This window comes from Drosophila virilis, chromosome 2, assembly GCF_030788295.1.
Source record: "Drosophila virilis strain 15010-1051.87 chromosome 2, Dvir_AGI_RSII-ME, whole genome shotgun sequence".
NCBI classification, from domain to species: domain Eukaryota; kingdom Metazoa; phylum Arthropoda; class Insecta; order Diptera; family Drosophilidae; genus Drosophila; species Drosophila virilis.
Window position 1 is genome coordinate 1,081,604 of NC_091544.1, and position 25,818 is coordinate 1,107,421.

Below are 25,818 nucleotides of genomic sequence, written 5' to 3' on the forward strand. Positions count from 1 at the left end.
TAAACTTTAAATAAACACTCTCTTCCTGGTTTATCCTCCAGTTAAAATACATCATGTACCTTTTTTTACCTTACTCAGTTTAAAAGTCAACTTTTCTTTTTGTATAAACTTTTCTGAGTGTATAAATTGGTAGAAAACGCAAAACTAACAAATATTCTGAGGATATCAATTTTTGACAATTTTTGACAATTTTTGACTTGCCGAGTCCATTTACGAGGGAAACAAATCAAACTTGTTCTTCTAAATTTATGCGGCATGGCAAATTAACATTTTTGGAAATTGATTTGTATTATATTTTTAAAGATATTTTTACCATACTCAGCATTTATCAACTTTACTATTTTCACATATCCGCAAAGCCTGTAAGCTAATGTTTTCTAGGGTATTTTAACTTCGGTGTGCCGAAACAAGATTTTCATTCTTATTTTACTTTAAGAAAATTCAATTCTTTATCAGTCCAAAAGTTGGTTTTAATTTATATTAAATTATTTATTTAATTCTTTTATGATTATAAGAAAATATCCAAATGGTTTTTAAGAAATTCCATGCTTCCCATTCCCCTGATCCTCTACAGTTCCCCCCCGCAATCACCTTAGAACACCTGCCAATTGATCACATATAAAACTATTTTGTTTTAAAAATAATATAGATATGGTGAAATACTATACTCAAGAGGCTTTTGCATTGCCTAAAAATGATTTTGTGGAAATATCCCCTACTGATACCCCCACAAAGCCCAGGTGTTTGCAGGTGCTCTGCGCAATTAAGCACACGTTAAATTTCGTTTGGCTTAAACTTTATTTATTGTCCAAAATAAGTAGTATATACTATATACAACAAGGTACCAGAGTTATGAGGCATTTGCATTGGCTAAGAAAACATTTGATCGACATAAATTGAAATAAGTTAGAAATTGTTAATAATTGCCCGGGCTATTGCAACTGAAGCTGGAGATGATGTGCCTGCTGCTGCTGCGTGGAGCTGGGCGGCCACATCATGTGATTGGGCAGCGGTGGCGGAGGGGGCAGCGCGGATGTGGATGCGGATGTGGACGCGGACGTGGGCGACTGGGGCTTCAGCTTGAGGTGCTTGGTGAAGGCGTCGCCGTCGATGTCGCCACGCTTCGATTTGTAGCGACGATTCTGGAACCAGATCTTCACCTGTGTCGCCGACAGATTCAGCTTCTGTGCGATGATTTCACGCTCCGCGCCCGTTAGATACTTCTTCAGCCGGAAGCGGCATTCCAGCTCGAGCACCTGCGCCTGGGAGAACAGGACACGGGGCTTACGTTTCATGCGCGGCTTTCCACAAGCATTATTATTATTATTACTATTATTATTATTATTATTATTATTATTGTTGTTGTTGTTGTTGTTGTTGTTGCTGCTGCTGTTCTTGCGCAGCTCGGAGCGGGAGGAGGTCACCTGGCTGTCCTCTGCAAGGGTTAAAGGTAAGAAAGAAAGTGTTAAGACAGCAACTAAGAGTGTGTCCGACTGCGAGTTACCCTATGTCACACATACCCTATAAATTATATTGCATGATATATTTCCTCCTCTTACTTTCCTAAATAGAATCGAAACACCGAAATACACTCAAAAGCAAACCGCATGCTGACCATTCACATTGATCGATATCGTATAAACAAGACAGTTATCGATAAATTGAAGTAAACAGCGGCTGTTTAGAGGCGAGCTAGACCAATTTATCGAGCATCATAACTGATCGATTTGGCGTGAATAGAGACGAACAGCTAACCTAGGCGTATCGAGAATTTGATTTTGGGAATCGGTTTATCGATCTATTAAAATAAGCTTGAGCTGCGAAATGCTGAAGTTATCGATATAGTAAAATAAACGTTATCGGTATAGAAACAAATATAAAATCTGCGCGTAACTTCAATATTGATCGACTTAGAGCACACAGATCATCAATATTGATCGACTCTGGATACCGAATTATCGCTAAATTAAAGTAAACTGTCTCTATATAGAATCGAGTTATCGATATATCGATTTCTGGTAAATATGGGAATTATCGATAATGGGAATTAAAAAAGTTTGAGCTGTATGGAAAAGAACTGAAACCTCGACTGATCACTAAAATCTATCGATTTTAGTTATCGGGCTATCGATAAACTGAAGTTAGCTTGAGCAGAAAATATTGGGTATCATGTTAACGATATATTAAAAAGTTTGAGCTATTTATAGGCTAACAAAAAACCTTGAATTCTCATCAAATATTTATCGATTTCTGGTAATTGAAGGGAAGCTATCGATAAATTTAAATGAATTCAAGGCGCATAAATTCGAATTCTCTCGCTCTCATTCCCATATCTACCTCTGACAGATGAATAGGCGCTGGTTCTACTCAACTGTCAGCTTCCTCCTCTTCCTAATACCCTACACTTATGCGTAATCAATGTGATTACAGGGTATTTACTTACTTCGCTTGGCGCACTCCGTCGTCGCCTGTCCATTGATGCCCCTCGGCTCGAGCAGCCGCTGCGCGATGCCATTGCCATTCCCATGACCATTGGCCAGCTTGGCGTGGGCGGGAGCATGTGCCTCCACATGCTCCGTGGAGCTGTTCAGATCGAGTGTCGGCGACGGCGTCACATACGGCGTGGGTATATATTCGCTCTTAATGCTCGCGGGCAGCGACGGCACGCTGGAGCTGGCATAGACATCCGGCGTCGTGTTGTAGTTGTAGTTGTAGCCTCCCTGATATCCACCAGCTGTGGGCGTGGCATAGAACTGAGAGGCGCTAACATTGTACGCCGGCTGGTAGCTCTGATGTGGATGCGGGTGGGCATGGGGATGGGTGTGGGCGTGCTGCAGCATGTGCGTGGGCATGCCGTAATCCTGGTGATAGCTCGCATACAGCTGAGGATGACCATGTGGCGGCGGCGGCAGCAGCGGCGACAGCGAGGATCCGGCCAAGGCATCCTCCTCGACATGCTGCTGCTGCTGTTGCTGCTGCTGCTGCTGCTGCTGGAGCTGAAGCTGGTGCTGAGCGAGCTGCTGCTGCTGCTGCTGCTGCTGTTCGAGCGGCTGCTGTTGGTAGTCGGCGGCGCCATAGAGCGCCGAGGCGGTCGCGGCGCTGCAAGAGAGGAAAAGTGAAGAGAGGAAGGACAGAAAGTCGTTCGATTAGTTGGCCAGCACATGTTGCATCATGGTGGGAAAAATCTGGACGACAATTGGTGACATCATTTCATGCCTCATCAGCATTAAGAGGACGCCACAGGCGCATGTCCGTAGCGGAAGGGAAACGGAAGGGCAGGGCAGGGATACACATGCGAATCACATATGTTGGCCAGGCACAAGCTCAGCCGCAGGACGCAAGTCCCGACCGTCCGGCCGACCGCCCGCCGGACTGACCGCCCGCCGGACCGCCGGACTGCCTGCCTGACTCCGTCTCTGCCTCCGTCTCCGACTTTGTTTTTCTTATTGTTAACACTTTGTCTGCCTGCGCCTGCGTCTGCGTCTGCATCTTGTGTTTGTCCTTGTCTCCTGCCTCTTGTATAAATAACGATGATTTGTCCTTTCGTCCTATTTGCAATTCATGCTGTTCATGTGTTTTTATAGGATTTCTTCTTCTGCTTAGCTATAGTCTACCTCTCTCCCTGCTCACTCGCTCTCCCAGTCCTCGGTAAAGGTTAACATAATATTATTATTTCGTGGAAAATTGGTAGAAATTAATTTCCTATGGAGCCTTATTAAAAATAAATAAAATAAGACACACACACAAAATTGCTGTCCAAGACGAAGATTTGAGCCCAGAAAGGTTGCTCCAGACAGGTAGTTTTGCTCAAAACAAATGTTTATACAAATTATGGACTTGAGTTTTCTATTTAGCCAAAAACTAAAAAACTGCAAGAGACTTAAAGGAAATAGCTAAGAAAAGCTTTTGCTTTTGCCCGAAACGATTGACCAGAAAAACTAAACCTAAACCTTTCTTTTGTCAGAAGCAGAAGAAGAAAACCCCGAAACCTCGCTTAAGCACAATCTTAAATAAAATGTTTTGAACATTTGGAAAAATCATATTTTTAGTCAGTAGATTTTGTGGGAAGAGTTAGAAGTTAAAGGACTCAGTTCCTAAAGGAATGGGCCATTTTTGTCCCATAATTCATTAGGATAATGAATTATGATTCATTCAAGCTTATTATCACAAATTTGAATTACTTTTCTAAAACTTCTTATAATCAGAAGAAAGAGAAATTTTGCGAAAGGAGAAAGGAGTCAACCACAATTGAATATATTATAATATATATAATATATTTGAATAGAAAATCTGTAAGAAAAACTTGCTCTAGTTTTTCTTGGCAGGCTCTGGTAGAGTCTCTTACCTCTCGAGATGCCCGTAGGCGCCGTCGTATGCCTCCGTTTGATTGACCATATTGAGTATATCCTTGACCGAGAAGGGGGTTGTGTTGAGGGCATCCGCATTGGTCAGGCTGCCGGGACTCGGCGTTTGGTTGTAGTCATAGTAGCCCGCGGATTGGGCCTGATGTTGATGATGTTGCAGCATCTCTTTTAGTATAATTTGTGTGTGTGTGCGTGTGTTTTTTTTGTATTATTTATTTGTGTTTGTTGTTGTTTGGCTTGGCCACAATTCAAATCACTTGTGCGCTCGAGAGGCACTTTAAATTAAAATAAATACAACAATTTGCCAAAATGCACTTGACTCCCCGTACGACACTTGACGGCGACAACACGATTATGGCTGGGCGGGGGTGGGGGTGTTTTGGGGGTGGGTGGTTGTGTATGTAGCGCACCCCTTGTGCAATCGTATTGGATATTTTGTGTGAAAAGTTAAACGATGCGCCGTTCCGCTGCGCACTCGAGCGTGTCCTCAATTTGTCAGCGCGTTTTTCGTACTGAATGAAAATTGAATCTTTTCAGGCGCTGGCCAAACACCCGCACACACACACACACACACACACACACGCACTCACTCACACTTAAGCGTAGCTGCATGCGACTATGCTGCTCGCTTAAGAAAATGGCGGCCCAGCAGCCAATCACAGCGCAGCACAGGCAAGGCAGCTGACTGCCTCCGTTCGTCTGTGTGTGTGTGTGTGTGTGTGTGTGTGCGTGTGTGCGTGTGCATTTATCTTGCCTGTTGTCGTTGTTGCTTTTGTTTGTTCGCAGCCTCTTCATGCAGATTTAATTTCGCTTCTTGAGCTTAAGTATGCGTATTTATTACTACAAAGTCCTTAAGTTGTTGTTTTTTTTTTTTTTTCTACCCAATTGCCATATATACCATAGAATATACCCTGTTAATTGGCACTTTTTAATCGCTGATCCGATTTCAAGTGGGGCTCAAGTGCAGATTTTCGCACACTTGACGGCACCCTCATGTTTTCCTCAGTAAACAAATCGTGCACTGTGCGACGATATAAATAAAAATATAAATATTAAAATAAACAAAGGTGTGGAGAGGCTTCATTACGTTATTGAAATAACTTTGAAAAATATCTACTTCGACGATCGGCAAAAACAAAAAACTACCCCGTAACTTCAATTGTTCTTCAATCCTTCTATTCTTCTAACTAAAACTTAGTTACCTAGCCTAGCCTAGCCTAGCTAAGATGAGGTCAATATTTTCTAACTAGAAGAATAAAAAGTGAACAAAACTCAGTTAGCCGTGATTTTGGCAATCGATTAAAATCCTTATATATGTACATTCTCCATTTGGAAATAAAACCAATTTAAAATTGTTCAAATCAATACAATTTAATTTCGAATTTCAACTGTTTTTTTGACAGTTGAACGTAATTTTTGAATTTGAATCGGACGTTTGCCAACACACTCAGGTTCATCGTATGCGATATATCGTTATATATATATCGTTACAGATACTCACATCGATACATCGATTACATATCAGCATACCTGCCCAGTATAAAAGTCTGGCTCATCCCTAGCTAGTATACATTTATTTCGTTGTACTCGTTGAAAAAGTTGGACGCAACTGCGCGTCATCAGCGCAGGAAAAGTAATTATTTTAAATTTGTGCAGCAAATAAGTATCTCATTATAGAAATTTAATTCAAAGAGGTAAGTTGTGCGCATTTTCAAACAGTTTTTGTTTTAACTAGGTGTTTTAAACTCGGCAATTAAAGCGTATTAAGGTGCATAGTTTAAGCAGCCACTCGGCACGCGTGAAAAAATTTCCCAGTTTTTTTTTTGCTTCTAATTTTTGTATGCGTCTGCATTTTTGATGTGCCTTGACATTTGTAAACAAATGGCAGTGCTCACATTAGGTTTACCTGTAAATATAATTGGAGAAAATCAAATTTATTTATTTGCAATTGTCGATTTTTCCGCCACAGCACACACATACACAGCAGATACAGAAAATTCTATTGATTTCTACGCTCGTCCAAGATGGCGGACGACGAGCAATTCAGTTTGTGCTGGAATAATTTCAACACAAATCTGTCCGCTGGCTTCCACGAATCGCTATGCCGTGGAGACCTGGTGGACGTATCGCTGGCCGCGGAGGGGCAAATCGTGAAGGCGCACCGTTTGGTGTTGTCTGTCTGCTCGCCCTTTTTCCGCAAAATGTTTACCCAAATGCCATCGAATACCCACGCCATCGGTAAGTAGTGCAAAACAAGAAGAAGAAGAAGAAAAACTTGCAAATCGAACAAAGATTCATATACAATTGTTTTACTTTACAGTGTTTTTAAACAATGTTAGCCATTCGGCTTTGAAGGACCTGATTCAGTTTATGTATTGCGGCGAGGTTAACGTTAAGCAGGACGCACTGCCGGCCTTCATAAGCACAGCGGAGTCGCTGCAAATAAAGGGGCTGACAGACGTAAGTACAAAATACAAACATATGTACATACATACATACATGTAACTTTGTCAAACCGAGAAGAGAATACACCAAGCGCCTTTCGCGCGCGCAATACATACAAAGCTCACGTACACACACACACACGTGCACGCACCACAGATTTGTCTGTATAAGAGCTGGTTTGACTGTACCCAAGCAACAGAGAAATTACTCGAATTGCACGCTGCGCACAAAACGTGTGCGTCCGATAGAGCTAGCACGAGTGTGCGCTGTTGTTGAGTGTAGCTGTTCCGTTCTCTTTGCCACTTTTATGGCAACAGCAGTGCGCGCGCTTTGGTGGTTGTTTTTATACCCTTACAGAGGGCATTGTTATATTGAAATTGTGTATGTGACACCGAATAGAAGACATTTGAATACACAAGTAATATGAATATTTTTGATCAGAAAAAAATTCCAGGATGTTTTTTTGTTTTTACCCATGTCCGTTTGTTGTGAATCAGTATTTGTGTAGATTACTTTTATAGGGTATTCAAAACAAACTCGAACTGTCGGAAATCATATAATAACTCCAGCTTCTATTCTGCCACAAGTCTGAAAGGGTATTTAATCTACGGCACTCTAAAGCAGCCAACTGTCATTTAACAAATATCTATGTATACATAATTACCTGCCTGAGCATAAATTTGCTATAACCAGGGCTGAGATGCCAATACATAAATTAATTTTAAAATATTTTTGGTTGACAATATTGCAAAATGAAGCATGAACATATCTTAATTAGCTGACTCAAACAAATAAGTAATTAATTAAAATAAATTACAGAATGATCCTGCGCCGCAGCCGCCACAGGAGCCCACGCCCCCACCAGCCGCACCTCATGTACAACAACAGCAACAACAACAAGTCCCCGCCCAGCGTGTACAACGTCAACAGCCTCGCGCCTCTGCGCGATACAAAATCGAGACCGTTGACGATGTGTTGGGCGATGAGAAGGGAACCACACAGATTGTCATCCAGACAACAGCCGCACCACAAGCCACCATCGTACAACAACAACAACAGACACAGCAGCAACAGCAGCAGCACATACAAACACAGCAACTGCAGACGGCGACGACAACAACCGCAACGCTGGTGTCGACAAACAAGCGCTCGGCACAGCGCAGCAGCCTGGTTGGCAGCGGTGCTGTCAAGCGCTCGAAGACGAGCACCGCCAACGTAATTGATCCACTGGACTCGGCAACGGAAACTGTTGCTGCTGCGGGCACAACAACGACACAGCTGGCGCCGCCGCAGCAGATAACCGTACAGACAACCGTGGTGGCCGCCAACGAGGCAAAGGTGCGACAACAACAGCAGCAGCAGCAGCAACAACAGGCGGTTGCACAGGAGGAAGCTGAATATATTGATCTCCCCATGGAATTGCCCACTAAATCGGAACCGGACTATAGTGAAGAGCATGCCGAAGTTGCCGGCGATGGCGATACGGCCTATGTAGAGGACGATACCTACGGCGATATGCGCTACGATGATAGCTATTTTACCGAAAATGAAGACGCCACCGGCGCCCAGGCCCCGGGCAACACAAGCACCACCAGCGTCCAAGCGGCGGCAACCACATCAAAGGCCGTGGTCAAGCAGCAATCGCAAAGCTACAGCGATTCCTCGTTTGTCGACACCGGCGCGGAGCAAAGCAACACAGAGGCTCAAGGTTGGTTGAAATTTGACTATGGCCGATCCCAGCGAGACTCGGCTACGACCCGGGCTCCACGGATCGGCTAAATGCCTATAGAGTTAGCCCTAGTACATAGAGAGAAGGCAGTCGATTTGCGAGTTGTGCTCGGTTCAATATTTCCGGAACTATCTCTTAAATTCTCGCCCATTTTGGTTGGCTTCCATTTTTCAACCCCGGCGTGTGCAGCTCGCAATTCGAACCGGGCCCTCGACGGTTGTAAAGAGCGCTTAAATCTGCTTTAATCATACGCCGTGATGTCATCGCTTCATATTACCTTTGTTGCCCGTGCACATTTAAGAGCTGCTTTATCAACCATTTAGATAGATAAGATAAAAAAAAAAGCCAATGCTCTATTTTCGCTTAAAAGAGCATTTGGCCGAGCGGCAGACCGAATGTGAATTTCGATTTGCCGAGGCAGCTGCTTCCGCGTTTCAATTCGTTTATTTATTCTTAACGCGTGGGGTAAGTAGAGTGTTTCATATGCATTTAAATCTGATGGGGGGAGAACACCTGGAGATTCCTGGCTGGCGTGGACATCGCAGGATTGGCGGCCATTGGAACTGGAGCTACTGCAACTGGACTCGTTTGGTGGTGCTGTTAATACGAAAGGTACTCTGTTAATGCAGGTAATCTCTTCTGTTAGATTTGTAGTATTTTGCATTTTCCTTAACGTTCCCAGCCTAGGAGTAAGCCTGGAAGCACTGGAAATCGCGCTGGCGTTTGTTTACCAATTTGGTGCAGCCTTGCCACCTGGTGAAAACTGGCACTGCGACGCCGTCGGTGGTTGTTTTTATTCGTAAAGATGTTGTTACGAACCCCTTTGGAGCAACATAAAAGCTTGCTGCCATTGGTTCGAGCAACGGCATTAATTGCCGAGTCTTGGGATTTAGGGTGTGTACAGTTATTAGTCTTATATTGCGGATGGATTTTCAATGCATGAGTTTGGTGCGAAGATATGAAGTATTTTGTTAGCAACTGGGTTTGCTTGAAATTCATTGATTTCCGATTAGATTGCTGATAGAAATTGCAATTGATGTGTGCAGTGTTGCCACCGAGTCGAATTTCCGCGCGCAAGCAGATGTTTGCGTTGCCACTAGTCTTTAATTTCAAACGTGAATTGGTTTTGTAGTGGTCTGTTAATGCAACGAGGAAATGTGCTTATGTCGAATGTGCCTTTGTCCGCAATTTCAATTATTTGGGCTGTCGAATAATGCGTTATGAATGCGTGTAGGTGTAAACCAAGTAAAAGAAATACGTATATCGCAATAGAAATGTAGCCACTAAGTTAGCATGATGTGAGTAGTAGAGGGTGCGTTGATTCTTCGAGAAAGCCAACAGGTGCGTATTTTTCACATTTTAATTATCTAAAAATGTATCTAGATTTGTATTTATCTTTAAATGTACATTAAAAAGAGTGGAAAATATTTGCAATTGGTTTTAATTTGTGTGTAGTGCTGCCAGACTGGTTTTGTTTATAGCTCGCGAATGCAACGCTGTGTTTACAAAAGGTGGCAACGCCGTCAAAGATGCTTTGCCAATCCAAGCTAAATACATATTTTTTGTTGGTTCGTTAATTTATTCTTTTTTCATATATAAGTACAAATTAATTGGTGTTTTATTATTGATTGTGAATAAACAGTGAATTGTGGTGTGACTTGTGTCGTGAATGATCCCTTGGCTTAATTCGCAGGCCATTTTCCGTGCATGCCCCAGTGAATTTGTGCGTCTATTGTGCATTGGACAAAATTAAATTGTTTGACAGTTTTTTTTTTTTTTTGGGACTGATGTAAGTTGGGTTCCATTGCGGACTCTTCTGTGGCTTTTTTTTTACAAGTAGCATCTTTATATATGTGTACAGCATTTGTGTGCACATATGTAAGTGGATTCCGCCTTGGTGATTTGTGCTAATAAAATGCTTAAAGCCAATGTTTAATGTCTGTTGTTTTATTTCACGTAGCGTCTAAGACTAAATTGTAACTGTTTTGCATATTGCCCGTATATAAAACTAAGGCACGACATTTTAATCATACGATTCTCACGAAACTCACTTCTTGTCTGTCCCTCTGTTGTATATTACGCGCTCGCTGATGCAGCTGGCAAAATCCAATTTATACGCAGCCAGAAGAAGAACGCACAGCTTGTCTACAGGGATTACATCTACAACAAGAAGCTGACCCAAGCGAATGGCCAGACAACATGGCGTTGCGCGGACGTGCTCAAGCTGCGCTGCAAGGCGGTGGTCATAACGAAGAACGGCGAGTTCCTTGACGCCCGTCGCCAGCATAATCATGAGTCGCATGCGAGCCGGATTGGACAACGGCAGCTGTACAATGTGGAGGAGGAGCTGGATGAGTATATCGAGATATGCACATCGAATCCAAAGATCTCGCAATACCTGAGCAGCAGCAACATCAGCATCATGACCGCCAAGGATGGCAAGGAGTGCAAGCTGTATGTGCCCGCCTCGGAGGCAACGGAAATTGAGATGCAGGCACTGGTCGATGCCGCCGACGACGAGGAGGATCTCATGGAGCGTGTGGTCGAGCTGAAGCCCATACAGCGCCTGTCGCACAAGCTTAAGCTGCATTAGAGGCTATCTAAACGAAAGTTACAAAGAAATCCAAACATTTTACCACGTACTTGTACCCATGTCTAACCCTATTCAATAAAGCCAAAAACAAGCAGACAACTAGTTACAATTACTGTTAATGATATAAGCCACATACCCTGTAAAAAGAACTCGAAAACTAATTCCTCACTAATTCGGCTGCATTTCTCGTTCACAGCCAACAGTCAGCTGCTGTTCATCGAGAGCCCCTGGTCGACGCCCTGCCTGGTGCTCAATGGCTACATGTACAACTGTCACAGCCGGAAGAACAACAAGGAATATTGGCGCTGTCACAACTACTCGAAGAAGGTGCACGAGCAGCGCTGCCGTTCCCGTTGCGTGCTCGAAAACTGCAAGCTGAAGAGCATAACGGGCGGCCTGCACAATCATGCGCCGCACACCGAAAAGATCGAGAAGATCATACAGCGCAATCGTCTGGCCGGTGTGAGCACGGCGCACAAGAAGCTCAAGCGTCTGCACCACATTAGCCACTACCAGCCGCAGCAGCCCAAGGAGGAAGAGGCGGAGGAGGAGGAGCAGCAGCAGCAGCTGTTGCTGCAAACGGAACAGCAGCAGGAGCAACCCCAGTCGCATCATCTGCTGGCAACTGATGCGGCCACGCTGCAGCTAACCGAGCACGAACTGGTGCACGCCTCCTTGATGCTCATACACGACTAGAAGGTGGCACATTTAGTTTATATTGGAGCAGCTGCAGCGGTTATTTTTTTTTTTTTTTCCTACCAGACTCGAATCAGCCGATGCAGGGCTCTAGTTTCCATGTTGACAGTGCAATTTAGTTACTAAGTAAATAAGTCCGAATAAAGGCCAAAACTAAGCTAACAAGTTGTAGTCAAATATATCTGTATCTGCTCTCGATCAGTTGTAAGTACCTATATAAGATATATGTTCAACAAAATACTCATAACTTTATCCATCTTTGCAGCTTTGCTCAGCTACAACTATCGCGGCCAGCTGGTGCATCTGGGCTTCTCCTACAGCTGCCATTCACGCAACGTGCCGCGTTGCGTCGCCTTCTGGCGTTGCACCCAGCACAAGAAGCTTGGCTGCAGCGCGGCGCTGACCACCAGGCGAAAGGCAATTGTCGCTCAACGTGGATGGCACAATCATGCGGCGCCCCCGAGGATGAAAACATTCGTGCCCAGAATTTATAGCTCAGCGATTGAGACATCAGTTTGCGATTGATTGTAATTGATTTTAGGGCTTTTCCTGCTGCTAAAGACTAAAACATTTTTTACTTCTCTTGCAGCTGCAATATGCTCCACAAGCATCAGGATTACATTGTGAAGGAGAGAGAACATGGCGGACTTTCGTCTTAGTCAGCTGGAAAAGCTTATCGAAGGCTGCGCTCACTCAGCATATTCGCATTAAATAAAGATTCAGCTTGGTTAAACGCAAAAAAAAGAAACCGCCTCTCGCCTTTCTCTAGATAAGCCTTGTTTTAATTGAAATATTATATCGTTTATGTGCAGCTCTCCTTCTAAGTGAAAACTGAACGAGAAGTTTGCTGGTTCGAACCCTAACGAAGATAAGATCTAGCAATGTTTAAAGCTTAGATTAACTATATCCCATCAAATGTATTTCCAATATTATTCTACATTAATCTCTGCTCTCTTCCAGCTTACACCTACAGCCAGAGAACACGCAACTCGAACATGAGCAGCCCCCTGATCTTGCGTCGCGATCCGCAGCGTGTGCCAGTGCCCAGGACAAGCATCAAACAGTTGTCCGCGACGGATGCAGTTGTCAAGCGGCGCACATTTACGCCCGCAACACTCAACCTCAATGTGGACGCAGTTGTCGCTGTCTCCCAAATGGAGCCCGTGCGCGCCCGGCTAAATCTGAGCAATCCGGAGAACATATTGCGCACCTCGAGCAATCAGCACAATTTTGTGTTTGTCGGCGTGCCGCGTATGAAGGGCAAGTGCGTGACCTGCCTGAAGAAGGGCAAAACCAATCTGGAGCGTCTCACCACCTGCTGTGACACCTGTCCCGGCAGCAACTGGATGTGCGAGCCCTGCTTCGAGGAGCTGCACTAGCCCATATACAGGTCAAATATAAAGGTGTACTTTCCGATAGGAAAGTGTTCCAATATTTTTTATCAGAGTTAAAGTGTCGAGAAATATATATCTATATTTTATTTCCAAATTCTTGTCCAGAGCTTAACAGTTGTAAAATTGGTTGTTCATATGTCCTAGAATAATGAGATTCTGAAGCCGGGCCTATTGTTGCCTGGGATATCTATATATATAGTTCCTATACCAACTGTATAAAGGATCTAACAGTGCCAAGAGTCTTTTGGACATGGCTAACGCGACTCTTTACAGGGATTAAGACTATATATACTCTATGATATATTCGATTTTCTGATAAAATCTGTAACATCCTCAAGGCCAGACCTGACCCAGCTATATACAATAATGTATCTTATCTTATAGGCAAATTCTTTTGGGATATTTCAAAAAAATGTTTTCAGCAGAATGCGATGCGATCCGATTAAAGTTCGTAATATATTAACTGAGTGTGCGTCGCGACTTGGCACGTTCGCGCTGTCGCTTGGACATTTGATGATTGTGCGCTTCGTGGAGTACCTCGAGCGCATTGTCCTTGGTGCGGACGCGTGCGCGGCATTTGGTTGTTGAGCGTGTGGCGCAGATCCACTTGGTGCCGCGGCTGTTCTCCATGAACTTGACATAGCTGTGACCGCCAAAGTTCAATTTGATCGACTTCCTCTGACCCTTGGTGAAGTAGAAGATCGGCTCTGCAAAGTAAAGAGAGAGAGAAAAAGAGAGTGTGTGTGGTCTTCGGTTAGTGCGTGCTACAAAAGTGGAAATTGGGTGTGTAGATTAAATTGAATCGCTTGCGTGCTGTTTGAAGCCTTAGTTAAGTTTATTAAAGTTGCGTTTACTTGAATAATGTGTGTGAATGTATTAATTATAGACAATTGAAACGTTACGAACTACGTATACCCTGCCGCTCCGGCAGCTGCCCTCACTTCTTGCGGCCCAGCACTCGGGCATGGCTGTGTGCCCCGCCCACAATGCCAGTTACATCGGCGACAATTTCCTCATATTTTAAATGCATGCCCAGCTCGTTCACATCAATGGTGGCTGTGGTCTCGTCCGACAAGGTCGTGGTCAGCATGGCATCGCTTGCCAGCTGCTGCTGCTGCTGCTGCTGATGATGATGATGATGATGGAGCTGCTGCTGCTGTTGCTGTTGATCCTGCTGCGCCTGTGCCTGCTGCTGCTGCTGCTCCTGCCTGGCTGCTGTTGTGGCATAAGCCTTGGCATCGGGCACTGGAACGCGCCGCACGCGCTTCTTGCGCCGCACAATCTCCTCGTGCGTGTGAAAGCGATTCAGCGGGCAGACAATGTCGTTGATTGTGAAAACACGCGAGCGGCACTTTTGATTCCACCATTGATTGCAGCGCCAATAGCGCTTCTCCTCGCCCGTCGACAGCTTCAGGGTCTTCTCGAAGATGAACGGCTGCCCGCCATAGATGAGCTGCATGCGGCCGCGCGACGTCGCGGAGTAGATAGCAATGCTGCTTTCTATATATGCATAAATAAACGAAAATTAAAATTAGTTTAACTTGATTAAAATTGGATCTAAGACTTATTAATTAATCAGTATTAATCAGAGTCGTTTTCAAGTCGTTTCGCCATTCAGGGTTTACATATATTTTGTTTTGTTTTCAGCTTAAAGTCTAAACCCGGCTATATTGCTGGCCAGTTCCTGGGCTATCGTGCGCATGGGTTATGGCTCTCTAGCATGCGGGCGATGCGCCTGGACGGCGGATGATTGTGCTGCGGACGTGTCAGGCACACTTTGTAGCTGCCCTTGGGAAGCCGGGTCGTGGAGAGACGTGCATTGCACGCCGGCAATCCAGTGCGTCGTATGCGACAATTCCAGTAGGTGGTGGCGCCGTGCTCGTTGTTCTTGGCGTACGCATATTTGTCATAGACCAGCTGCAGCGACTTCCGTTGGCCCTGGATGAAGCGCAGCTTGGGGCACTTGTCCAGCACGCACTGGCCTTGCGCATTGATCACCGCATCCACGGGCAGATAGTCGCCCAGAGCAGCTGGAAAATGTAGAAAGGGAAAATATATTAGTGTGATGAACAGGATCTTGAGCAGCGCCTGGCAAAAATAAATCGAAAATTAACGATGCACACAAATTAGGTTTTATTTGCACTCAAGAGCCTTAGCTTAGTTTGACCGGCTCCTGTTTAGCCGGGCGTATGCCAATGCACAGCGGATTGCGCGCCAGACAGAGCTTATCCACGTCCAGGCTCTCCTGCTGCTGTTGCAGCATAAACATGACCGGATGCGTGTGCCTGTAGCTGGTCACATGGATCAGATCCCCCTGGCTGGTGATGCGCGTCACCAGGCGGGCCCGGCACTTGGCCTTGTGGTACATGGAGCACTTCCAGTCGCGCGACTTTTGGCCCGCGCGCAGCTTCTCGTTGGGCGTGTAGGTGTTGCCCTCGTAGTAGACCAGGTCCGTGCCGCGATTGGAGCGCACATATTGCGCCACATTAGCTAAAAGCAGCAAAGAAGAAGGCAAATAATTAAAGAACTTACGTCTGGATTGGGTTAATGCGCAGCAAAGTGATGGGAGTTATGTATTTTTTAATTATTAGTGAAAAGCAGGCGATTTCATTTGCAATACGGTTTATTATACATGGAGTGTGTATGTGTATGTGTGTGTGTGTGTGTTTGTGTGCGTGTGTGTGTGCGTGGTGTACTTGCTCAATTTGTAGCTTTGTGCGCGGCCATTTTCTGCCCACGATTATGATTGTGAACTCCATTGCGCAGCTGCACCTGCCCGGTCTCCTTGTTCTGTATGGCACGCGCCCGGCACTGGCTGCGAAAATTGGAACATTTCAGATAGCAGCGCTTCCGCTGCTGATAGCTGATCACGAAACGAAAGCCATCGATGAGCAGGCAGCCGGCGCGTTCTCTGTAAGTGATGCGTCGGTATCGGGGCGAGGAGGCGGATGCTGCGAACAGAGCATAAAATAAACAAATTTTTTACAGGTTTAGTGAGGCAAATGAGTGCGTGTTAGTAACAGAGACAAGCTCTGGATGATGTAAGAACATAAACAAAATATAACATAGTTATAGTGTTGTGTACAGGCTTATGTTTATTAGGGACTAGTTAGCTGCAGCACGGCGCCAGTGTTGCCAATGCAGCGAATCAGCCAGACACCGAAGAGAAGTAACTTTCGCCTTGCATTCAGTGTTGCCAATTCAGCTAGTTTCTAGCTAATTGTGGCAACATTCAACTTCGTTCATTAGGAACAGTGTTGCCAATGCAGCCAGCCAGAAACCAATAATAAATGCCTTTCGCCTTGCCTTCAGTATTGTTAAATGAGTTATTTTCTAGCTAAATCTGGCAACATTCAACTTTCGCCGCAAACAGTTAAAATCTTAAAACTAACTAGGTTACTGGTAGCTCAATGACAATTACCAGCCGTCCTGTTGACAATTTACAGCTAACTGCTGCTACTTTTAATTTTGGATAAAGCTGGCAACACTGCCCGAGGCTTGTGCATTTTGAACGAATTGCTGGCATGATTGTGCTTGCGATGGCTCAGCTTGATGCTGTTGCGGCCGCTGCTGCCAGCTGTTGTGACGCAGCGTGCCGGGCAGCGGATCTTCACATTGCTGTTCTTGGTGCACACCCAGTTGATGGTGGTCAGATATTTGCGCTCGACAGTGTACATGTGCCCGTTGTAGACGAGATTCTGGCCGCCGCGTCGATTGGCCACCAGGCGATAGCTGCGCTGCGTCCGCAGTTCATCTGCAAGTAGCACAAACAGATTAGTTACGACTGCCACTGAATGGGTGAAAGGTATTGCAAGAGAACATGAGCTACATATTTGTATTTGTTTAAGTTAAACGCAAATCATATTTATTCGATTCTTGGTATTTTCTTTTTGGACACACGCTCATTTTAGGGATGATTGTGCTGGCCCCGCAGCGCCGAGATCTGATTCGACTTGGTCACCACGCGCGCCGTGCACTTGATGTACTTGCAGCGCAGCTTGACGCACTCCCAGTAGCAGGCATCCTTGATGCGCCGGTTCAGGGTGAAGGGCTTCCCATTGATGGTCAGCAAATTGTTGCCGCGATTGCTGCGCGTAAAGCAGACATCCAAATGATCGAAGCTCTCCTTTTTACCCGATTTTCGTTTCAGCGGTGGCAACTGTATTTTATAGTCGGATAGTAGGGTATCTGGAAAACCAAAGGGTTTGATGGCTTCATTAGAAGATTTGCTAAACTATAAAGTATTCTACTCTTTCATATTAATTCAAATTCAGACTAGACAAACTAAATTCAATTGAAATATATGTAAATTCTTTTTATTATTTCCATATAGCATTCGTCTTACAAGCTCAGAATCTTATATTAATCATCTTAAAAGTAAAGCTTTATTTTATAAAGAACTATTTGTTGTTATAAAACTTTTATAGATTATTTTTTATATATGTTTATTAATGCGTTAAAGTCTTACCGTGTGTCCATATTGTTGTTGCCGTGTTTTACATATTTTTCGTGTAAATATAGCGAGTATATGATAAATTTTAAATAATTACAATTACAAGACGCACTTCTCTTTTTACACACTTTCACACGCTTCATTTATAAAAAAAAATCCTCTTAATTCTGTATTAAGTCGTGTTGTTTCAATATTTGAACACGAACACGTCGTGTTGAGTCGCCCTTGACAATATTGCCAACTGCCTGATTAAGTTTTCTAGCTACAAATTGGCCATAAACAGCTAGTTCCTATTATTGGCAGTATTAATTAACAAAACGCTAGCTGTTTTTAGCTGACAATCTATGTAAGTCGCTAAAAGTAGCCAGAAAACAGCTGAATCGGCAGCACACAAAAGCAAAGCTAGACATAGGCCCAATTCTATTTATTATTGTTTGAAATATTATTTAATTTTTGTGTAATTACACTTTAAATGTTCACACAGGACACAGCAAAGAAAATGCTCTGCAAATTGGTTAGCAGACATTTTAACTGCCAGACAGATAATTATGTATGTATGTCGGCCATTATAAATTGGAAGCTGCATTTGGCAGACACAGATGCAGGGCGCGGGCGGATGACATGTTGCATTGTTGTTTCATTAATTTGCGCGCGAATTAGGTGTGTTAAGGTGTGGGGCAAAGTATAATTAAGGGAATTATTAACATTAAACGCATTGGCATCTGGCACATATTAAGGGCTGGCTGGAGAAGCTGCGCGCAAATTGTAGACTATGTTAATGTCAATCACAGATTTATGTCACTTTAAATATATTAAATGTGTACTTTTAGGATTTCGATTTACTTCACGTCTGCAGCTTTGATGCCATAATTTGTACACAAACTTTTTTTTTTTTTATTCTCTTTTACAAACACAAACACAATATATGTACATTAGTACATACATCAATTATGCTCACATCAGCAACAGCTTCTTTCCCACAATTACACTCTCGCCTGCATTATAGAGGCCACAGCAAGGTATTTACTGTACGCTATTCACATTTTATTTGTTTTAACCAATTATTCAGTAATTTCTTACAGCATTTGCTGAAATTTTGTTTTCTCAACTCCGGCGACTTCTGGCGTTGCCAGATGTTTGGCGTTGCCACACGCTTAATGTGCAAAGCAACACTGAGTTAGCATTTTTTATGTGTGTGTTAGTGTGTCTGTCTCAAAAGACGTGCATTTTCTAGTTTGCCAAGATATTAACAATTGTCAAATGGCGTTTAAAGTGATTACAAATTTAAACGCAGAATTTGTGTATTGAGTATTTCAAGTGTTGATTGTGAAATGTGCCTTGTTATTAGCAAGAGAAATGCCCAAAGCATTCGCCGCGTTCGCTTCGCAAATGTAGGATCTCATTTTAAAACTTTATATACATATATATGTAAAATAAAATAATACAGCAAGCATTAAATGTGTTTTTTTTTATTTAATTTATAATTTTTAAATTCATTGCCAATATTATTACTATTTAATAATTGTGTGTGCATTTGCAGTGCCGCCAAAGCAAACGCCAACCGGAAAGGGCAAAAAGGAAGCGGAAATAAGCATAAGGGCAACCAAGGATGCGCGAATACCGCTATTTGCGGGCAGCAAAGTGTTTGTCTCAAAAGAAGACTTAGCCAAGGTTTATGTGCCCATTCCGCCCATATACACATCGCGTGTAACTGACCTGGTCATTGGCAAGGAGCAGCTGAAACGCATAGCGCGGGGCGAGCTACAACCAGAGAAGGATCTGTTCCAGGCAATTATAAGTATATGACACACAATATAATAACTGTTATATGTTATACTAAATTATGCTCTGCCGCAGCTCATGTATGCCAGGTTTTCGCCCGGCGCGGCGACAAGCTAAAGGAAGCCACAGTCCAGGAGTTCATAGACCACAAATTGGCCACCATCAAAGCCAACCTGGCCGGCGGCCGTAGTTAGTTAGTAGTTTTATACAAAATATAAACAAATTTGCCTCATTGTATGTCGAGTGTTGATAACTGAAAAATAAAATGTTGTAGAACAATTTGTTAATACCCCCGCCCCGCCCTTGTGATGTGTAGCCTATAAAACTTGCAAACAATATGTGTATTTCGCTATCTTTGTAACGTCCTAATCCATATATATATAATTCTTTGCTCTTTGTAGGTGTCATGCAGTCCATCCGGGCGCTCTTCGAGGACAAGAACACCAGCACAAACATTCAGTATACGACCACGCAACGTGGTCGCATCATGCTCATCTACAATGGCTATCGATATGTGGTGAATCGTCAAAGTCTGAAAAACGTATTCTGGCGATGCTCACGGTATGTGAAGCACTGCTGTCGCGCTACCCTGGTCACGTCCAAGGTGAACGATGTGACGCTTCGGATTGCCGGCTCGCCGCACACCCATGGGCCCGAGGTGAAGGCGGATGAATGCAGTTCGCCGGAGTTTACCGTTGAGATCCTCGACGAGCTGTCGGAGCTACAATAAACTATTTTCTTCCCCGTCATATTTGTTTAATGCATAAGATGTCACTGCAATAAATTGAATAGCACATGAATGTCTTCATGTTATCGTTTCTCTGCTACAGAAATAAGCCTAGCTTGTAGATATTTCGCAACTAATTAACTAATCCTTGCGCCTCTTGCAGTTGACGTCAAGCTGGAGTTTAGTTCGGAGCACTCGGCGAACACTACGCCGATTCCGTCGGAAACGGATGCTGCTATTGCCGCCTTCACCGTGGCGTGCCTCAGTGACGAGGACTCCATGTGCATACGGAAACCGTTTACGCTGCCAAAAATTCTCGATGGTAAGTTCTATAAGAATATACAACCCAACCAGAAGACGCCCGGCGCCATACAAGCCACCTGCACCAGCTGCTTTGGCCTCATATCGGGCACTACCAAATCCACCGGCAATTTCCTCAGCCACATCAAGCGTCGCCACAAGGAGCTATTGCCGCTCTGCCAGCTCTACTGTCAGGCCAAAAGCAATGTCAGCACGAACGCCAGCTTGAGCAACAGCAAACCCGCGATTCCAATCCAAACCTCAAGTGCCATTGAGCAGCAGCAGCAGCCGAGCATGGCACAGCTGCCCACAGCGTATGCGACGACCACGGGCCACCTGGCGGTGCCCATGCCCCTGGCCATGCCGCTGTCCATGCCGGTCACCGTGCAGGCACCGCAAATGATGGCACTGATGCAGCAGCATCAACGGAGCACAGCGATGCCTCAGCTACAGAGCTTAGGTCCCGGCGGCCATGCTGCCGTGTACATCAGCAAGGATTACTAGAGCGACCGGGTGTGGCCGTTGGAAGACAGTAGAGTACCTATCCTAAGTGCAACTTCGTCAACAGGTCTTTGGTATATATTTTGTATCAATTGTCAATTAACGAAAATTATGTGTACATTATAAATTTTGTATTATAAAAAACAAAGCTGGTTTCGTAAGTTTTTTATGCAAATGTATGGACCAGAAGGCCTTCCTCTTAATGTTGTTAAAAGGAACTGTGAGAAATGGTAAAAATCGAAAATGAGGAGAGCTAGGTTTTCGTATAGAAAAAATAAATTATAAGAATTCCTCTTTCTCCTGAATGCAGCTATGTTTTTGTATAGAATATACAGATTAAAAATATTCCATTTAGGAGAAGGAAATGAATTATTTCTAGTCTTTTGCAGAGCTAAAGCTGGTGCTAGAATTTTTGTTAGAGTATCTCCAAGTCGACTGGACTTAAACTTTGCGCCAGTTGCTTGTACTTTGACTCTACAATAGAACTCATGAGCAAATCGATATATTAAAAATGTAATATAATAAAGTTTATACAAAGCCAAAATCTAAAAAATATCATTTGAAACAGTTTTCGTTTACGCAATCCTTACCAAGTTTATTTCTATTATTTATGTATTTTTTATAAGCTATCAAGCTAATCTTCTTTCTTGTCTAGCCTGCAGTTTGAACCGACAAAAACTGACAGCTCCTCCGCCGCGAACTGCAATCTTTACTTAAGTTTCATTCATGTTTCCCTTTTCCGTTTGTTTTCAGTTCAGTCAAAAACTCAAAGAAAGCCACTCGCATCGATGGCGACGCCGTCTTCAACATGACCACCCATCCCATCTGAGCTCCAAGCTGGCGATTGGCCAGTGACTGTGATAAAAAGAGGTTGCAGATCAAGGGTGAGCACCTTCCTGGTTTTTTCACAAGTTAAACACGGACCGGATACCAAGTCGAAGAAGACAGTGAGAACAGTTGTGTCGGAGCATGGATCTGGGCTCAAGAAATCAAGCTCCAAGAGCTCGCCCATCTGGTAGATCCAGAAGTTCGTCTAAGCAGCCGGATCTGCAGTCGACAAAAGAAATGGGTTCCGCATTAGCCCGAAAAGAAAGTGTAGAAATTTTCATTTTACACAAGCCTCAAGCTTAATTTTTAGCATTGAAATAAACATGTTACAAACATATAAAAAAGTCTTAAAATAATTCTAAACAAACCTTTTGTGAACTTGCCAACACTTTAGTTTAAGCTCTGAAGAATAGTTTGTTAACTTTCTAAAAAAAAAACTCTTTCATTTTCTTGCAGCTAAAATTCGTGGCCGTAAACAGAAGTGCAAGCCCTTCGATGGCACCGCTGACTTTATATTGACGGCTCGGAATCGGCCCAAGCTGATCATTGGCCAAAATCAGTTCATAGCCCATCGCGGTGTTGGCAAAATCGGAACGTGGCGCTGCTCGCAGCACTCGAAGGGCTGCAAGGCGCGCGTCTTTACCTTTGCGTGGGGTTCAGAGATCAAATATCGTTTCTCGTGCGCCTCGCATGTGCATCGAAAGACAACATATTTTAAGAAAAAGCTGGCAAACAAGTTTGTCAAGCAGGAATAAAACAATTATCAAAGTATAAATACACTCCAAACTAGATGAGATAGTATGCCGAAAGTTGATGGAATTATTCTCAAAATTTGGCAGCTTGTTGTATCTAAGTTTTACCAAGTTTTTTTTGGAAAGTCCTACGAAACAAATAAGAACTCAAAAACAACTGCTTTCTATATAAGCTAGACGAGATATTGGAGTTTTGAAGGGGATTGGAGCATAGTCAAAGTTCACTAGATCTCTGAGATCGAAACGCTCAAACATACGAACAGATCCGGACTGAGCAAATATATAGCTTATAGAGGATTCGTCGTCTGCAGATATTGTCTAAAAATATATACTCTATATTTTATGGGCTTAAAGAACTCTTTCAACTTTACGTAAATAAATTATAATAAACTGCAAGCGCATAAAATGTTGTGCAAATACTTTCTATACCGAACATTTTGTGAATTCTGGTCTAAGCTTAAAATATGTCTTTTTTCAATTTATACATAAATGTTTATAATTAATATAACTACAGTAGTTAACATTTGCGGCGGCTCTAAGGCATTCATTTAACTAGGTTAGCTGCTCAGATCTTTCAACGATATTTTAAATATTTGCAATAAGAATTGACTTTTTCTGGTAAGCCTCAGATAACCTACTGGGTCTCGGGCTCAGGTTTTACAAATTGTACTCCATTTTGGTAGTCTTCGATCTCTTGGTTTTTTTCCTACGCAGTTTCAAACTTAACCATTTGATCGATGCCGCTGTCGGCCCGATTCCAGCCATGTATGCGATCCGCGGCGGTCAGAGAGCTCAGCTTCTTGTGTATGAGCATGCCGGAGGCTTTGGCTGCCTCAATGCGCTTCGTGTCGCCCATGTGGTTGTGCACATCTAAAAAACAGGAACGTGTCAAAATGTTGCCAATTAAATGAATTTGAGGACAAACCGTTTGTTACATAGAGATCATCGCCGATGGTCTTCAGGCGGCTGCGGCATTTCATCGAGCGATTCTGTACACATTCCCAGTACAAGATGTCGTTGCTCTTGCCGTAGAACTTGAGATTGGAGCGATAGACGAAATTGTTGATGGTCAGCAGGGTGCCGCCCTTGCGGCTGATCAGGAACGTCTGCGGACCGCAGTTGTGCACATGCTGGGTAACTGCAAGGAGTGGAGATGGAGAACATTGAATTAATTCGACGATTAGCTAGAAAATGTTGCGGATCAAAAATATATATATGTTTGATTTGAACAGATTGTAAAGTGTGGCGCTTACGTGCTAGCTATTTAATATGGAATCGCGGCTTTATTGTCCTCAATGTTTATTACAAAATAATTTGTTTAAGAGAATTAAGTGTAGCTTGCAAATTGCCTTGAAACGTTGTCGTGATTATTTTTAAGTATATAGAGTGTATAGTAATATGTATGTAAATCGTGTGTATGTGTGGGTGCGTGTGGGCACTGCATTGCCGACCAGTGTTGCCAAACGATGAGATGGTAAATGTATTGCATAAATCTGTCGTAAATAGCCATATTTTAGCTGGAAAATGGCTGGCTTGGCAACACTGGCGCCGTCAGACTTTTCAGCTTTTAGTTATTTTTTCTTGTTTTGCAGCGCCTTCTGCAGGCGCCGCTTGATCTTCTCGCGAAAATCATTTGGATCAATTTCTTCGCCAGTGGGTTTTATATTGGAATTCTCCTCTTCTCCAGCAGCCGGGGCGAGCACACCATCAGCAGCTGTTTCAGTGCCCGTCGATTCGTTAGCGTCAGCTTCTTCAATTTCATGTATTTCAAATACTTCGCCCTCCTCCTCCTCTTCCTCATCGTCGCCATCCACTTTCGCTACGCTCTTTTGTATAACAATCTCGACTTTTGGTTCGGGCTTGGGCTCCACGCTGACAGCGCTCTCGCCCGGCATAAATTGCGAAGAGGTGACGCTCTTGTCGCTGGCCTGCATGAAATGCACATGTTCTCCATCGAAGGGAAAGACATTTTTTTGGTCGCACACCACGCGCACTTTGCACTCCTCGCCGTGCTCCCGGAAGCAGCATTGGAACACCGAGAATTCAGCTTTGCGGAACGAAAACTTAAACAGATGACCCTCGTAGACCAGCTTCACGCCACCTGCAAGGGCATGCAAATCTTTGATTAACATCATCGAGGAAGCAACAAGTGTCGGGGAAAAGGACTTACCCTTGGTAGTGGAGGCATACACGGCTGGCCTGCTGGCGACCTCGTTCTCTGTGGCCGCCTTCAGCTTGTCGAGCAATTTGAGTTTTGGCTGCGCATCGTCCACCTTTGTTCTGGGTCGGCCGCGTTTACGTGGTGGAATTACCTGCGGTGCGGGCAATGTTGATGTGGCTGGAGCTGTAGTTAAATTGAAGTGCGGTAGAAAGTGGTTAAAACACGGCTCAATATGTAGGCAGCTTAACGGAAACTAAATAAAACACAAGTCTTAGGTTTGTGCCAAGCTGGTGGGCATTTATTAAATAATAAATTGAATAAAATAAAATATAATGCGCTGCAAATGTAAATCACAAGCTAAGAAGAAGCACTGTACTTGCGGGTGAAATGTTGCCACCTGCCAGCAATTGAGGGCACAGTTGCCACACATGTGGTAAAAATGTACCAAACTACTCGACGGGCCAACCATCTGTATATTTTAAATATATTCGTTATATGAAAATGTACATGGTTGTCTACCTATAGTGAGGCGACATTTGAAAACTTTTTAGCATTTGAAATACCTTAAGAATTTGCAGAAATGATAAATTATTTTTGTTTTTTGGTACATATTAGTTTTTTCGAGTGGCAACTATGATAATGTGTGGATGCAGCGTTGCCATATCCTAAAGAGCACAAGTCAGCCATCTTGTTATTATTTCGCCGTATTCTAGTGATTTTTCGCCGCGTTTAACTACGCTTGGTTTTGCTTGTTAATAAATTTATTGAAACCCGCTACAATAATTGTTGTTTAAAATGTACCAAAGAAGTGAAATACCATTGTGCAAATGTGCTGTATGTGCTGAGTGTATAAAAAGTGCTCTAATCTTATCAGAACGACGCCAAGTGGCCGCAGCACGCTTTGTATCTTTTGCGTTGTTTGTGTTTTGTGAGACTTGAACAAAAAAGATTGAGTTCCTTTTTTGCCATCAATGGCAGTTAATTTGAATTAAACAAACAATTTTCTCGACCAATGGCCATGGTAAGTGCTGCAACTTAAACAAAACCCATAGATGCTACGCTATACAATGTAAACTCCTTTAGTATATGGCAT

At 43.6% G+C, this 25,818-nt stretch overlaps 11 protein-coding genes across 41 annotated transcripts in view; 1 reads left to right on the top strand and 10 right to left on the bottom strand.

Annotated features, from left to right (window-relative positions):
* Positions 1 to 795: 795 nt before the first annotated feature.
* Positions 796 to 4,943, bottom strand: tin (tinman). Its single transcript, XM_032439397.2, has 3 exons — positions 4,346 to 4,943; positions 2,444 to 3,099; positions 796 to 1,435 (listed from the first exon to the last, which is right to left on the bottom strand). The coding sequence occupies exons 1-3, from the start codon at positions 4,525 to 4,527 to the stop codon at positions 933 to 935; spliced, it is 1,341 nt and encodes a 446-aa protein (XP_032295288.1). The 5' UTR covers positions 4,528 to 4,943; the 3' UTR covers positions 796 to 932.
* Positions 4,944 to 5,899: 956 nt separating this feature from the next.
* The window catches only part of LOC6635019 (modifier of mdg4), a 29,979-nt gene continuing 10,060 nt past the window's right edge, over positions 5,900 to 25,818 (top strand). For 16 of the 29 annotated variants that reach the window (XM_015169427.3, XM_015169423.3, XM_015169415.3 and 13 more), the window contains exons 1-4: positions 5,900 to 6,058; positions 6,334 to 6,602; positions 6,685 to 6,824; positions 7,629 to 8,517. In XM_015169427.3, the coding sequence (XP_015024913.1) occupies positions 6,389 to 6,602; positions 6,685 to 6,824; positions 7,629 to 8,517 (1,243 nt within the window). In that variant the 5' untranslated portion in view covers positions 5,900 to 6,058; positions 6,334 to 6,388. Of the gene's footprint in view, positions 6,059 to 6,333; positions 6,603 to 6,684; positions 6,825 to 7,628; positions 8,518 to 10,634; positions 11,220 to 11,327; positions 11,985 to 12,092; positions 12,355 to 12,416; positions 12,538 to 12,787; positions 13,316 to 19,214; positions 19,473 to 19,531; positions 19,746 to 19,857; positions 20,257 to 20,346; positions 21,029 to 21,737; positions 21,812 to 22,268; positions 22,602 to 25,818 lie in introns of those variants that run through there. The other 13 variants (XM_015169434.3, XM_015169430.3, XM_015169428.3 and 10 more) reach the window with 13 other exon arrangements.
* pre-mod(mdg4)-U lies at positions 13,283 to 14,001 on the bottom strand (the record flags this gene model as incomplete). Its single annotated transcript, XM_002058412.4, has 1 exon — positions 13,283 to 14,001. A coding segment is annotated over one exon (321 nt), but the record flags the coding sequence as incomplete, so codon positions are not given.
* pre-mod(mdg4)-V lies at positions 14,033 to 14,681 on the bottom strand. Its single transcript, XM_002058413.4, has one exon. It carries the CDS (start codon positions 14,678 to 14,680, stop codon positions 14,159 to 14,161), a length of 522 nt encoding a protein of 173 aa, XP_002058449.3. The 5' UTR covers position 14,681; the 3' UTR covers positions 14,033 to 14,158.
* Positions 14,910 to 15,330, bottom strand: pre-mod(mdg4)-W (the record flags this gene model as incomplete). The annotated part of the gene is made up of 1 exon (XM_015169373.3): positions 14,910 to 15,330. A coding segment is annotated over one exon (420 nt), but the record flags the coding sequence as incomplete, so codon positions are not given.
* pre-mod(mdg4)-AD lies at positions 15,331 to 16,060 on the bottom strand. 2 transcript variants are annotated; one of them, XM_015169499.3, is made up of 2 exons: positions 15,918 to 16,060; positions 15,331 to 15,711 (listed from the first exon to the last, which is right to left on the bottom strand). In XM_015169499.3, the coding sequence occupies exon 2, from the start codon at positions 15,587 to 15,589 to the stop codon at positions 15,374 to 15,376; it is 216 nt and encodes a 71-aa protein (XP_015024985.2). In that variant the 5' UTR covers positions 15,590 to 15,711; positions 15,918 to 16,060; the 3' UTR covers positions 15,331 to 15,373. The 2 variants fall into 2 exon arrangements, with proteins under 2 accessions (XP_015024985.2, XP_070063273.1); XM_070207172.1 differs by having other exon boundaries at positions 15,922 to 16,056.
* On the bottom strand, positions 15,827 to 16,203 carry pre-mod(mdg4)-AE (the record flags this gene model as incomplete). The annotated part of the gene is made up of 1 exon (XM_015169505.2): positions 15,827 to 16,203. A coding segment is annotated over one exon (282 nt), but the record flags the coding sequence as incomplete, so codon positions are not given.
* pre-mod(mdg4)-X lies at positions 16,045 to 18,803 on the bottom strand. Of its 2 annotated transcripts, none has more exons than XM_070207171.1 (3): positions 18,633 to 18,803; positions 16,643 to 16,975; positions 16,045 to 16,172 (listed from the first exon to the last, which is right to left on the bottom strand). In XM_070207171.1, exon 2 carries the CDS (start codon positions 16,896 to 16,898, stop codon positions 16,668 to 16,670), a length of 231 nt encoding a protein of 76 aa, XP_070063272.1. In that variant the 5' UTR covers positions 16,899 to 16,975; positions 18,633 to 18,803; the 3' UTR covers positions 16,045 to 16,172; positions 16,643 to 16,667. The 2 variants fall into 2 exon arrangements, with proteins under 2 accessions (XP_070063272.1, XP_015024982.1); XM_015169496.3 differs by having other exon boundaries at positions 18,618 to 18,803.
* Positions 17,129 to 18,297, bottom strand: pre-mod(mdg4)-Y. The gene is made up of 2 exons (XM_002058415.4): positions 18,270 to 18,297; positions 17,129 to 17,409 (listed from the first exon to the last, which is right to left on the bottom strand). The coding sequence occupies exons 1-2, from the start codon at positions 18,295 to 18,297 to the stop codon at positions 17,129 to 17,131; spliced, it is 309 nt and encodes a 102-aa protein (XP_002058451.2).
* pre-mod(mdg4)-Z lies at positions 22,879 to 24,074 on the bottom strand. The gene is made up of 3 exons (XM_015169487.2): positions 24,030 to 24,074; positions 23,490 to 23,748; positions 22,879 to 23,434 (listed from the first exon to the last, which is right to left on the bottom strand). Exons 1-3 carry the CDS (start codon positions 24,072 to 24,074, stop codon positions 23,271 to 23,273), a joined length of 468 nt encoding a protein of 155 aa, XP_015024973.1. The 3' UTR covers positions 22,879 to 23,270.
* On the bottom strand, positions 23,828 to 25,072 carry pre-mod(mdg4)-T. Its single transcript, XM_032439145.2, has 2 exons — positions 24,735 to 25,072; positions 23,828 to 24,665 (listed from the first exon to the last, which is right to left on the bottom strand). The coding sequence occupies exon 2, from the start codon at positions 24,496 to 24,498 to the stop codon at positions 24,136 to 24,138; it is 363 nt and encodes a 120-aa protein (XP_032295036.1). The 5' UTR covers positions 24,499 to 24,665; positions 24,735 to 25,072; the 3' UTR covers positions 23,828 to 24,135.

Coding starts and splice junctions, on each gene's coding strand:
- tin (XM_032439397.2), bottom strand. CDS start 4,527: ATGCTGCAACATCATCAACATCAGGCCCAATCCGCGGGCTACTATGAC. Junction 3,100..4,345: donor GCCTACGGGCATCTCGAGAG/GTAAGAGACTCT, acceptor CCTCTCTTGCAG/CGCCGCGACCGCCTCGGCGC. Junction 1,436..2,443: donor GACGGAGTGCGCCAAGCGAA/GTAAGTAAATAC, acceptor TAACCCTTGCAG/AGGACAGCCAGGTGACCTCC.